The sequence below is a fragment of the Rhipicephalus sanguineus genome, chromosome 3 (assembly GCF_013339695.2).
Source record: "Rhipicephalus sanguineus isolate Rsan-2018 chromosome 3, BIME_Rsan_1.4, whole genome shotgun sequence".
NCBI classification, from domain to species: Eukaryota; Metazoa; Arthropoda; class Arachnida; order Ixodida; family Ixodidae; genus Rhipicephalus; species Rhipicephalus sanguineus.
The window spans coordinates 176,910,415-176,924,289 of record NC_051178.1 but is presented as its reverse complement, the minus strand read 5'-3'; the positions used below and the strand labels follow the sequence as shown (position 1 = coordinate 176,924,289).

At 47.5% G+C, this 13,875-nt stretch overlaps 1 protein-coding gene across 1 annotated transcript in view; it reads right to left on the bottom strand.

Annotated features, from left to right (window-relative positions):
- The window catches only part of LOC119386123 (sodium-coupled monocarboxylate transporter 1), a 33,907-nt gene that overhangs the window by 1,252 nt on the left and 18,780 nt on the right, over nucleotides 1-13,875 (bottom strand). The window contains exons 13-14 of the mRNA XM_037653467.2: nucleotides 11,503-11,603; nucleotides 10,294-10,415 (exon numbers count right to left, since the gene is read on the bottom strand). Of these exons, the coding sequence (XP_037509395.1) occupies nucleotides 10,294-10,415; nucleotides 11,503-11,603 (223 nt within the window). The remainder of the gene's footprint in view (nucleotides 1-10,293; nucleotides 10,416-11,502; nucleotides 11,604-13,875) is intronic.

Sequence of the window (13,875 nt, the reverse complement as noted above, 5' to 3'; positions counted from 1 at the left end):
CATGTGGGCAGGGAACCAAGAGAGGCAGTGCGAACCCGTGTGCTTTCGTGTTTGTAAGATGTGGGCTGCTTCACGCGCGATGTTGCCGGTTTCGTAAGCCCGAATGGCGGCGCGAGAGTCAGTGAAGACGCTAGTGTGCGAGGGGTCGGTCATCGCTAAAGCTATGGCGACCTGCTCGGCTATGGCGCTCGTTGCTAGCCTAACCGAGGCGGCTGAGCGTAGGGCTCCATCGCCATCTACTACTGCGAGTGCAAAGGTGGAGGAGTTGCCGTATTGCGCCACATCGACGAATACGGTAGAGTCGCGATTCGCGGCGGTACGGTCGAGGATAGCGCGAGCGCGGGCCAGGCGTCTGCCTTTATTGTGGTGTGGGTGGACGTTTCGCGGGAATGGGGTTACCATGTAGGTTTCTCGGACATCTCTCGGGAGGGTTACTGCGCGTTCAGGTAGGGGTGTGAGGACATGCCGGCTTCGTTTAGTAATCGACGGCCTGCCTTGGAGGAGGAGAGGCGGACCACTTGGGCTGTGGTCTGGGCCTCGATCACTTCATCGATGTCGTTGTGCATACCTAGTTGGTCGAGACGGGAGGTACTCGTGTTTTGGGGTAGGCCGAGGACTTGTTTAATGCTTTTGCGCATGAGTGTGTTCAGCTTAGTCTTTTCCACTTTTGTCCAGTTGTGGGCAGAGGCGACGTAATTGATGTGGCTCATTAAGAACGCGTGGTATATGCGCAGGAGGTTGGCCTCACCGAGGCCTTGCCTGCGACACGAGACTCGCTGGATCAGTCGGAGCATGTTTTCCGTTTTAGTTGTGATATGTGTTATTGTACGTGCATGGCACCCGGTGGCCTCGACTAGGAGACCGAGAATGCGTATGGAGTCAACGCGGGGTATTCGTTGCCCGTCTTTGGCTTGTAGTGCTATGGGAAGCTCGTATAAAGGGGTTAGATTACGAACGCCTTGGCGAGATGGCCAGTACAGTAGCAATTCGGATTTCGTGGGTGACAGTCTCAGTCCGGTGTTTTGTAGGTAGGCTTCTGTGATATCGAGAGCGGTTTGAAGGGCCTGCTCTACTTCCGCCAGGGAACCTCCCGGGCACCAGATGGTGATGTCGTCCGCGTAAAGAGCATGGTTTATCTTGGGGATGTCGCGGAGTTTGTCAGACAGTCCCTTCATTACTATGTTGAAAAGGAGGGGCGAAATGACTGCCCCTTGTGGGGTCCCGTTGGGACCTAATGTGTATGTGTCGGATGTGAGTTGCGATACTCGTAGTTGAGCTTTCCTGTCTTGCAGGAAAGAACGGACGTATGCCTGGAATCTTTTACCGAGGCCAAGGCTGGCAATGGATTCCAGTATGAAGCGGTGGGAACGGTATCGAATGCTTTGGTGAGGTCTAGGGCGAGGATGCCGCGGACATCTCTCGTTTTTGAGTCGAAGATGTGCTTCTTTAGCAGTAACATGACGTCTTGTGTTGAGAGGTGTGGTCGGAACCCTACCATGTTGAATGGAAAGAGTTCGTGGTCCTCTATGTAGCGCGATACGCGATTAAGGATAGCATGTTCAGCTGCTTTACCTATACATGAGGTTAGGGAGATGGGGCGTATATTGTCAAAGTTGAGTGGTTTGCCAGGCTTTGGGAGGAAGACCACCGTGGCCGTGCGCCATTGTTCAGGCACGTGGCCGGTTTCCCACATGTGGTTTATATCTTGCGTGAGTAGTGTGATGGCTTGGTCATCTAAGTTTCGCAACAGGCGGTTGGTTACCCTGTCGGGACCAGGGGCCGATCTACTGTTGAGGTTGTGCAAGGCTTCCCGAATTTCAGACTCCGTGAAGGGGTCATCGAGTTCGGGTATTGTTACACATTCTATTTGGGGGTAGTCGGTGGGGTGTGCGGTGTGTATGGGAAGGTGTCGTTTGGCGATTTCCTCAAGGAAGGTTGTCTCCGTTCCTCCCGTCTTTTTGTGCGAGTGAAGGAGACGGTCTATGGCGTGACTCTGGTTGTCGTTTGGCGGTCGTCGAGCATGTGTTTTAGGAGGTTCCATTTACCTCCCGTTCGCATGCGGCCGTCGACTGCCGAGCAGAGTTCGTGCCATTGGAGTCGTGTGAGCTCCGTGCAGTATTGGGTGATGTCTCGGTTTAGTATTGCTATGCGTTTGCGTAAGCGTCGGTTGAGTCGTTGTGTTTTCCAGCGTGCAAGTAATGATGCTTTTGCCTCGACCATGTGTGCGAGGTGTGGGTCCATTCTCGGGACGTCGAGCTCTATTTGTATTGTTTTCGTTGTTTTGGCTACGTCTTCCTGGAGTGAGGACAGTAGTTCGGTGAATGTGTTGTATGCGGTTGTGTTGTTTTTGCGGAGGGTGCGGAAGGCATCCCAGTCCGTTAGCGTGAATGTACGGGGTGGGGCTGTTGCGTTGGGTAGTTCGGTGCGTATGATGAAGTGATCGCTGCCCAGGTTCTCCTGCGTATTGGTCCAGGTATGGCCTGTGACGTTACGGGTGAATGCTAAGTCAGGTGTAGTGTCGCGGCGTACCGACGTGCCTAGTCTCGTAGGGAATCGGTGATCTGTAATTAGTGTGAGGGACAGGTCGTCTATTGCTCGCGTGAGGTTAGTGCCCTTGGCCGTTGCCTGGGGGTAACCCCATGACGGGTGGGGGGCGTTGAAGTCTCCTGCTATGATGAGCGGGGAGTTTCGCGCGAGGGTTGTGGCTTTTGTTAAGAGCGCGTGGAAGGACTGTCGATACTCCGACGGGGAGCTGTAAACGTTGAGAACGAAAACGCTTTGTTTTAATAATCGGTTTGGTATGAGTTCGATGAGTATCGCCTCTAGGCGGCTGCGGGTGGGTAACACGTCGTGTTCAATGAAAGCGAATTTCTTACTGATGAGTGTGGCTATACCTCTCTTGGTCTCCCATCGTTGTGAGATGGGGTGGTAACCCGATAGTGTGAGCTTGTCACATAAGGTTTCCTGCAGTAGTATTACGTGAGGCTTTTTGGGTTGCGCTTTAATGTACTGCTGCAGTGGGGTTTTGCGCTTCGCGTAGCTAGCGCAATTCCACTGCCAAATTTCTAGGGTGTCTTGGGTTGTGGAAGCCATGGTGATTAGATTAGATTAGCTGGCCCAGGCAGGTGTGCCGTCGGATCTGTGGGAAGTGCTTGTTTCGCTTTGTGTTTAGCTTTTATGGTGGCTTTTTGCTCTAGTGCTTCTACCCGGCGTGACAAGGTGTGGATACTTTCGTTGTTTTCTCTTGTGAGACGGAGGATTTCGTTTAGTGTCTTGTGATGTGTCGCTGTCACCACTGACCGTTTCTGAGAGTGAGGGGGCTCTGCGCTTAGGTTTGCTAACGTCTACCGAGGGTGAGGGTACAGGTTTAGGGGCTGTGAGAGTTTGTATCTGTTGCCTCGCATCATTTAGTTGCGTGGTGAGCTGTTGTATGGTGGCCCGAAGGCCTGCTAGTTCTTGGCGTAGGGTTGTGACTATCTCGCTTTCATGCTCTGGCAATGAAGGCCGCGTTACCTGTTTAGTTGGTGGTGGGCTCCGTTGCGATTGTTGCTTCCCTTGGACTCGATCCGCCCATGTCAGCCCGGCCTGGCGGGAGGGGGAGCGTCCCCTGGAGCGGGAGCGGCTGTGGAGGGCGCTGCGACGTCTCGCTGCCGGTGTGACGGAGCGGCTTCTCCTGGATGCCGCGGAGGTGCTCGAGGTGGCGCTGGAGTTGCGGGAGCTGGCTCCGCTCGGTCCCCGGGAGCGGCTACGGCCCCGTTGACGACGTCGGCGCCGTCGTTGTCGCACGATGTACGGAACTTGAAACTTGCGCTTGCAGTCCTTGTCGGCGGTGGGGTGCGGTCCGCCGCAAAGGGGGCAGTGGGGCTTACACTGGTGGTTCTCGGGTGGGGTTTTGAGCCCACACGTCCGGCACCACGTTGTGTTGGGGTTGGGACAAACGTCTGCGCGATGGCCGAGGTTGCCGCAGTTGTAACAAACCTCCGTGTGCCTGCGGAAAAGCGTGCATCGAATTATGCTCGCCCCGCAGTACACATAATTGGGAACTTGCATTCCTTGGAATAGGATGGTCACGGCTGGGGTGTTCTTGATGCGTTTCACCTCCAGAGCACTGGGGTTGCGTTTTGTGACGATCAGTTCTCGGAGCTGGTTATCGTTGAGGTCGAGGTCGATGCCTCGGATGACGCCTTTGCAGGTGTCGTCAGGTGGAGCCGGGTATACCGCAACTCGGTACAAGGTGTCTCGCAGGCGGAGTTGCTGTACCGTGGTATAGGCTCGTGCGTTTCGTTCGCTAGGGGTACACACGACGAAAATGTTCTGGGTTACGTTAGGGCAAATTGAGTCTTCCGTGAGGTCCTGAGGAGCCAGGGCTGCGGCCATTGCCAGGGATTGCTCAAACTGCACCGGTGTGATTTTGGCCACGTTGAGGCCGTCTCGGGGCCTGACGATGATGCGGTATGTGTCCCTCGGTAGTTGAGGGAGTCTCGAGGTGTGATGATAATTTTTTTGCATCACTCGTGTTGGCGCCGACGCCAGTCAATTTTCGCGTTTGATGAGACATCTAAGGCTCTCGCCTTAAAAATAACTGATCGAGTTATCTTCACTAGACTCGTTTTGGAACTTACCCGACCTTGCGGCAAAACAGCACAGACATTGATCCTTAGTTTTTTTTTTTTTTTCGTGGGAGAGGCTTTTTTTCTATCAGTATTCAGCAAACGCCCGTTTCGCTGAAGCACATCATTGCCCCATTGAAGCACATGTTGTAACAAGATATAGCACATGCATGTAGAGCCAGCGTATACGCATAGCCATATGCATATGGTCGCCCACAATAACCACAAACAACCTTAAATTCAATAAACGTTTCTTTCTTCTCCCTCTCTCTCTCTCACAACGTATTGCGGCCACGTTACTGCGTTGAATGCTGAAGAGAGTAGAAATGGGACATGCGCTGAACTCTCAATAACCCTTATTGAAAAAAGAAAAAGAAAGCAGCGTCTGGCTACGTGCTAGAGGCTTAACCAAGCCCTGTAGAAAAAAAAAAGAATAAGGAAACGCTATCTTGCATATTGCCACACGTGCTTCTTTTTCTGTTTTTATGTAACTGGCCCGTTACACGTGTATAGCCACTGCCTTGCACAGGTTGCGCTTGAACGTCTCTCAACATTCCCGATTCTTTTAGAATCTTCCGATAAGATTGCGCGCACAACGCGAACAATAGAGTTTATTCTGGAACTAACGTGGCCACCAGCGATAACGCTGGAATCTTCGATGCCACATGTATAAATGCCGACCCGCCTTACCGCTGATCAGACTATCGACGACCGACGTCTGTGCTTGCCGCTTTCGCTGCGCTTTGAGTGTTCCTTCTTTTATTGGGCACAAGTTCGCCCAAATAGCATTTCATCTTTGCCGGCTGAGTTTTGCTTTCTTCACCGTCACAACCACGTGACAATATGGGCTGCTTTTCCGAAGACTGCCGAACATTCTGAAAGATGGGTTTGCGATGGAGTAAAGAAAGTTCCATTAAAAATAAACTGTGACGCGTGACGGATATCCATTACGTTTAAAATCATGCTAATTAGTCGTTAATGAACTCATATGCGTGACTTCACTTATTGATTAGTTATGTTAAGGTACATGTTATAAATGAACAGTTGTCGGTGAGTTTGCAAGGCATATTAACTTGAAATGAAATCTGAGGGTAAATCGAACCCGCATATATCGAACTCGCAAAAAAACAAAACAACAAAAAAACAAAAAACAAAAAATATAGAAAAACAGGAATTAGTTCATATATCGGATAATTCGATATACAACTTTCAATGAAATTATTGTATTTCCAATGCAAATTTCAATGCGAAAGTTGGCTTCACGGCACTCCTTCACGATAATGCAAGGAACACGCCTTCACTACAACAAGCGGAATTTTTTTTTTTTTTAATTTTGCATTTCTCCGCCATTTGTAGTAGAGGATGTGGGGTTCAGGGACGGGATATGCGTGAGAAAATGCGGTATCGACATAAAAAGCAGCTCAACGTCTTCATACACAGCTGAGCGTACTCGTCGGGCGCCTGAAGCATGTAGTCTGCCTTGGCCCTAATGTCGGCCTTGTCTTTCGATACCGTACTTAGCGTGCTTCTTGAGATGCTGTACGCAGCGGCGACGTAAGGCCCCATATTCGACTGTATTCATTATGGCCTGTTTTGCGGAGAGCAGCTTATTCTGTTTTACAGCATCCTTCGCGTTAACAAAATGAGCGGAGAAGCGAACGGCGACATCGCATGACGGGCCGGCGACGCAACGGCGAGGAATCATGGGGAAAAGCACATGATGGCAAGCGGTAGTTTCTGTATTCACACTGCGCGGCGCCCTCGTAATTACACCGCTCGCTCTCCCAAATGCATGCCGGAAAGGCCCCTTCCGTGAGGAAAAGCCAAATATTTTTAAAGGAAAGCCAACCACTTGTGGCGTTTCGCGATTCCCGATGTTCGATAGATCGAGTGTTCCGGCTATTTTTGTTCGATGTAGCCGTAAATTTTCGTATGCATTGACGTTAAAGCATTGCTGTGTCCAAAGAAAGTTCTTCATGAAGGACAATTTCATTTACTCGAGTTCGATACAGTCTAGTCGGCTGTAGCAAGGATTCTGAGATACGCGTCATGATAGTTCTGGTGAAAATATGCCGTTGTTTCATTTACTTTTGTAACAAGACGCTGTTTTGTGCATTGATTTACAAAAGTAACTAGCATTACGTCCATGTACTTCGCAGCACACTTAAGAAAGGATTATTTCGAAACTGGTGTCACCCTTAGATTACGCATAGCAAAGTTGCCGGCTACAATTCATTAATTTCAGTATGTGCCGTAATGTAAGTAGTTATAAGTTAATCATTCTACATATGTTAACTATAATTTGATCTTCGCTGACGTCCGCCGTTTCTGATAGATCACTTTGAAGAAAGATCACAGTTTCGCCGTCATGGTGAAGCAATGAATGCGATAGCAACAAATTGAATGTTATACGAAGTAAAGGCTGGTAGCTAACTCTTTCAGATCCGATATCGCGTAACTCTACAAAACGCAGGTTTAAGGGATTACGGCCGCTCCAGGAAGCGAAGCGGTTTTCGTGCTGTCCGTCATCTAAACGCGAAATAAGCCATGAGAGAACAGCACGTACAAGGTAATACCGTCTACTGATGCCCGTCGAGATAGCGCTCGCGACCACGCCCTTTTGATCACAGTTCGCAGTTGCTACCCGAGCGACGCAGCCCCCCACCATACCCCAACGGCGCCCCTTCATGTTCCTTCACCCGACGAAAGACGGGCGCGAGGCGTTTCCTCTCACGAACACAAAACATACCAGTGCACATAGCGTCCGGCAGACGCCCTCTCGCCGCTAATTAAAGGCAGACTCGTAAATTGGTCGTGGGAGGCGTGAAGCCAACTGGCAATCCTTGACCAGGCGCGGCGAGCCGCAATTGACCGTGGGGCCCTGTACGAGGGACTCCACCCACAGCAACCAGGAAGTCTTATGTTTGTTAATGTAGTTTCTATCTCTCCCTGATGAGCCATCGATGGCCGCACTCGCACGCGGCGCGATGTTATCGCATGAACCCTTAGTGTGTCGGGGATGGCCGGTAGACGATGCCGGACGAACGTGTACCGGCCATCTCCGACACTTAGTCGGAGATGGCCGGGAGTAAAAGTGCACTCGTGCACTCTTACTCCCGCGTAGAACGATGTTATTGATGTGGACTTTATACGGATAATGACGGTGACGGCAGAACCTGCCGAGAGTGTTTATATAATTGATATCGCAATAAAATTCTAGAATAATTTTCGCTGTCTTCAAAAACAAAAAACATCTGGTATGTGCTTACACGTCTTGCCATCAAAGTTTAGCTGAAAGCTCAACGTCTTTATGTGCTATTTACAATTTATTCACTTACTGTCCCCGTATTGGACCAATGCACTGAACATTCATGAAGTCGTCAGGTATCTATTTCTTTTCTTATGTATTAACTTTTCAGATGTTCCGGTTGCCTTTTCTGTCCTCTACATAATTAATCAACTATACAGATTACTATACGTAAATATTCCACAACATATATACAGCATGTACAACAAATATACGCTTTCAAGTGCGTCGTTCCTTTAAATATAAAATGAATTCACTTCATTGATTCTTTAAACTTTTTAAAACAAACAGCTTTCTTAAGTTCTTTCGTCGGCGCATGCATCTGTGTGCTATCATTTGGGAACTTTGTGGCGCCTGAAGTCTTTGTCATTGTCTCATGCCGTACTTTTCCGTGGGTAATAATGCGCACGTCACATGGCGTTTCACTTTTGAAACATCACTGTGGCTGCTTTAATTATTTATGTGGCTCCCAGAGGCCGCTACTTCTATGGCAACATTGTTTGGTTTGTAACTCAAATAATCAACGTAGATACGCTGGACAGGCTACGTGGACAGTGCATAACCACAACATACGTAGGAGTGAAGGCATATAGCGCGTTAGTTCAACTTTGGTAGTCCACGGGGTTGCGAGATTGTTTGTGACACGCATGCCGCTTAAATTTAATGTGCATACGGTATCTATATCCGTATTTTTTAAACCAGCCTTTTTTTTTCTGGTTAACGTCTATGCTATATTTTTTAATATATCTATCTGTGAGCTAGACCTGCTTTAGATTATGAGAGCTTAGCTAGCAGTTGCTCTGACAGTTATAAAAGGTAAATGACCTGTGACTGATTACTACTAAACTTCAGCATTACTATCAGCCTCATGACGGCTCACGTCGATACTCACTTCAACTCACAGATGCTTCAACGCACTAGCGTTCATACGCCAGCTCAATATTTATTGATCAGAGGCGTGCCTTGACGCCCCTCCCCCCCGCAAAATTTTTCAAAGGAAGTTCTTGATAAAAAAATTACGCCATCTCCCACTAAAGGGAACCATGTGGGGATGCGAAGCAGCGCATGGGTCGACTTAAAGTTCCGTTCATCACGGGCACCTTGCCCGATGTGAACGCGTCCTTGCAAGTAGAGCACACCATGAATTCACTGTAGTTGCTGTTGCTGTTACTGGTCCCGAACTCTTGTTGGAGCACGCCACGCGGGTTCATCGCGTGTCTGCAGAATCTCGTTCCCCGACGCCATCACATGATTGCTGAGAGAGTGTAAGGAGGAGAGGCCTCAGCGTCTTACCCAGCCCCTTACACAGGCCTGAACGCGCTAGCGCGTGCCAGCACACATGGTTTTGTCTGCGTTACGCCAAGCTAGGACAGCATACAGCAGCCCGGGCCCCTAAAGTGCTCTGCACGTATCATCATCAAAGTGGTCGAAGAACAAGAGGAAGAAGACTTCTTGGCGCGAGCGCGCGCTCAGATGGCTATGCTAGGTCGTAGAAAGCTGACGGTCGCCAATGGAACTACGGACACAGCCCCGAGCAAAAGCTGCTTCGCATCTAAAATATCTCGTGTGAGTCATATCTTTCAATATAATTGTCCTTACTGGATTGTAGTAACTGATAACTCGTATGTGAAGGTACGAGATCAAAATGCGTATCGTATGGTTATGCGAGATATTGGCGTTTAAGTGCGTTGACATCCTGATCGAAAAAGCTAATTATACGCTAACGAACTCATGAGTTGACTCACTCAGATTCAGATCGAGCCGTGAGTCTGAGTCTGAGTGAATCCGAGTGAGTAATATTTAGGTGAGTCTGAGTCCGAGTGAGTCCGGTTGAGAAAAATTTGAGTGAGTATGAGTCCGAGTGAGTCCGGTTGAGGAAAATTTTGGTGAGTCTGAGTCCGAGTGAGCCCTAAGGACAAAATATATTCCATGAGTGAGTCTGAGTGAGCTCCACATTTTCTGCCGACCTATGCCTGTACCTCACCCCTATTCAAGCTCTTGCCCTCCGATTGCAATTTGGGCCTGTTGGCTGGCCACTAGAATACACAAATATATCTTAATAAAACTTGTTGATGGGATAGTTGGTACATGCTTTCTGCAATCCAAATAGAGGCGAAACCAGCAATGAAGACAGAACAGAAAAGGGCGTCCTTTTCTGCCCCGTCTCGAGTCCTTCCTCGGTGTTTTAGCGTCTATTTGTATTTCAGAATGCACAGAGTTGCGCGTCCGAGACACCGACCAAAGGAAGACCATCGCGTCTTCTTCCTGGCCGTGCCTCAATGGCGCAACTTTTGTGCATTCTTTCCCCTCAGTTTTCCCCAGTTCGCAACATCTGCATGTCGCTGCTATAAGTGGCAACGTTCCAGCATATCTTACGTAGTTTTTTCCCACGTTGAACCTTAGGTGACGTCGAAACTTCTCCGGCGCAAACCAGAAGACCACGTCTCCAACTTGGCATATCAGTTTCGGATTCATGGTGTCCGTGCTTGGCGATGATGCTGCACACGAGAAAAGGAGCCACGTGAGCGCGCATTATCGCCAATCGCACTAAAGGAATAGATACGTTATCTAGGATTTTCTTTTCTTGCGTTGAGTGAGAATCCTCGACTTTGGTACTGTAGATATATAATGCTGACACGCCCGAGAGTACAATGACGACCTACGATATAACAGCTTCCTATACGAGCCAGTTCCGGCTTCCTACGCCAATCGCTTTAGGTGTTCTCGTACTATGACACAGGCGGCGGTCACGTGCAAATAGGACGTTTCAACTTTTTCGCACTAGGTCCAATTCACTCGGTGGAATGTTACACTGCTAAATCGGGTTGCCCAACTAGCTGCATAGAAGACGACCAACCGAGCCAAAGAGAAGGCCTAAACTTCGAAATGTGCGGCTCCCGTGTCGCCACCTATTATGCGACGACATCAGGACGTATACGTACGTGATTAAATGGGAGGTAAAACATAAATAAGTTCTTGTTTGAAAATATATATTGCACTTTAAGGCACTACGAATATGGTTTCCGAGGCTTCAATGTCTCCAGAGCCTTCACTCGAAGCAAGAAACTGAATGGTAATGATTTGTCGTGTCAGTGACGCTCCAAAAGGGACAATGAGTTTTAGCCTTTAGAAGTTCAGAAATTCCTAAAGCCATGCGGTTGATTTTGGCTTCACAATAATAGCGCGCGCGTCTGAGTGCAGATGTAGATGAAGATGTAGATACTAGGATACACTTGGCGGCAGAATGCGAATCTATTTATGGTAATCGCACTCATTGTTTTCATTTCTTCGGCCTGAGGGATTATTTGTAATATGACACTCAAGAGTGAGGCGGCGCTTAGAACGCAACTCTTTTGTGATACAATAAAGAGTACATAACGCACGTTCCATGCCTGTTTTCTTTTTCGACTTTCCGTAGTTTACCCGCATTTATATGACACAAGTGACACACTGCATTATTTTAGTAATCAAACACCTGCAGGCGTTTTTTTTTTCGTGGTTTTGGGACGTCAAACCCCGACAATTATATTATTATTAGAATATTAGAAGTGTTTTTTTTATGCCTGGCAACAAATATACACTTACAAGTGAAATAGCTGACTGGGACGGCCACCACGAGCAAGACAAACCAGGCTAGCATGCTGTACCAAAGGCTTGACAGAGCATAGATATCCGGTAGGAGACCACTGCACAGAAATGGACGGGTTCCATTAAAATAGTTTTTCAGCGGATTCGCAATGAAATAAAAAGAACACGCCATTTTAAAATCTGTTCACTTCATCTTCTTTCATTTTATCTCATACTTCAATTCAGCAGTAATAGGACATACCAAGCACATATATTTTGAATTTTAGTTTTTGTTCAAAGGTAGCGTTATGTCGGATATTATGAACGACACCCGTAAGTTGTTCATTTTTCGTTCTGGTTCTACTGCCAAGACCTCTGTTCTGTGCCCGTAATTTGGCTGTCCTTAATATCTAATGCAAATCAGCAATAGAAACGGAGTGTACATACAGTGCTGTTGTGCAGGACTTCGTATTTGCTTTAAACTACTCCTCCGCCTTGATGCGTGGTTTAGTCACAGCTACAAAACGCATACAAAGAACATCAAATGACGGCGGTCAGCTTCACTTAGACTGTGGGGCCAACCACACTGGAACCGCAGTCACAAAGAAATATAATGCAATAAATTACCCCAATAAGTCAATTCACAGTCCACATGTAAAAGATGTTTCGCCTCTTGTCAGCCATGGAAGCAGTTCTCTTACCGTTGTCAAAGCCGCATATCACAATGCGTTGCATGAAGACATTATCGAACCACATGGGGAACCAGGCATTTCAAGTAGGCTATTTAATTTGATCATGAACTAAGTCTCAGGTGGCGTATTATTTTTATGACGACGAAGAATGCCGAGATCAGTTCTCATTAAGTAGGCCGCAACACTCTTCAGGAAGGTGTACTGAGTCGTGCGCTTTTGAATATGCAACAATCGCTGGACTTGCTAATATAGCACAGGGTGCTTCAAAATTGGTGTATATATAGTGACGATAGGTGTATTCGGGCTTTCGGCGCTTCATGGGAACAACTTGGCGCAATACTACTACGCGCAGAGCCTCTTACTTCTATGCATTTGCGCGTGCGTGGTCTGCATAAAATAACTGTCAGATGCACTGCGATTATTATTATTATTATTATTATTATTATTATTATTATTATTATTATTATTATTATTATTATTATTATTATTATTATTATTATTATTGTTGTTGTTGTTGTTGTTTACCACTCGAAAAGAGTGTTTCAGGACAGCTTTTGAGAACACCGGTTCTTTACATCGGATGAGACTTTTTTTTTATTGAAATAAAAAAAATGAATGAAGGAGTTGTCACCATTGCTTAGTGACGGCTACCAATTATACCAAAAATTATATATATATATATATATATATATATATATATATATATATATATATATATATATATATATATATATATATATATATATATATACACAGTCCTACATTTATGGTACGTTTAAAAACTATCGTTTCAACAGAGCACACACATACAGTCGCGGTGCGGCCTTTCAATATAGTCCTTACGAGAACGGATAACTGGGCTAGTTTGTGGGAACTCATGTTAAGGCGGGTAGCGCCAAGAGACACGGACACAAGCGAAGAATAAGTGCACAGGACAAGGGCCACCAGGTCGGCGCAAGGTTGGCGCTTGTCCTGTGCACTTATTCTTCGCTTGTGTCCGTGTCTCTTTGCGCTACCTGCCTTAATATAGTCCGCTCAGCAACCGTCACAAATATTGGTGTCTTCAAAAAAACGTTGGAGCACTTCGATTGCTTTGCGGTTTATCCTAGACGGCCATGGGCCTAGTATTTTCGCCAACGAACACGTCCGCTCCGAGTCCAGCGTGTGGAGTTCCCGTTCGAGTCGCTGTCTATGTGTGTCATGCTTGGGACAGTCGAGCAACAGATGACGCACATCCTCGTCGTTGTGGCCGCGCGAACATGCGGACGATGATGCACGCTGAATCCGAAATAAGAAATGCTTTGTGTAAACAGTCCCGAGTCTTGGGCAATGAATGAGTGTGTCGATACGTCTTGGGAGCTGGGGGTCTAATTGGCATTCAAGCTTAGGGCCAACAGCGTACAAGATCGATTCCTTTGTGCTGTCTGAGAACCAGGTGGATAAGCATAATTCACGTTTTGTTCTTCGTAAAATTCGGTGTATGTCGCATTGAGATACAGGAATGAGGCGGGTTTATGTGTAATGATGAGCGGCTTTCGCCAACTCGTCTGCCATTTCATTTCCTTTGATTCCGCAGTGACTGGGAACCCACTGAAATGCCACGTGATGACCTGACTTCGTAGCTTCTGAAAGCTCTTTTAAGATCACGTATACTATGCGTATATCCATTTTTCCTGAAGTGGCATTTTCCACACACGCA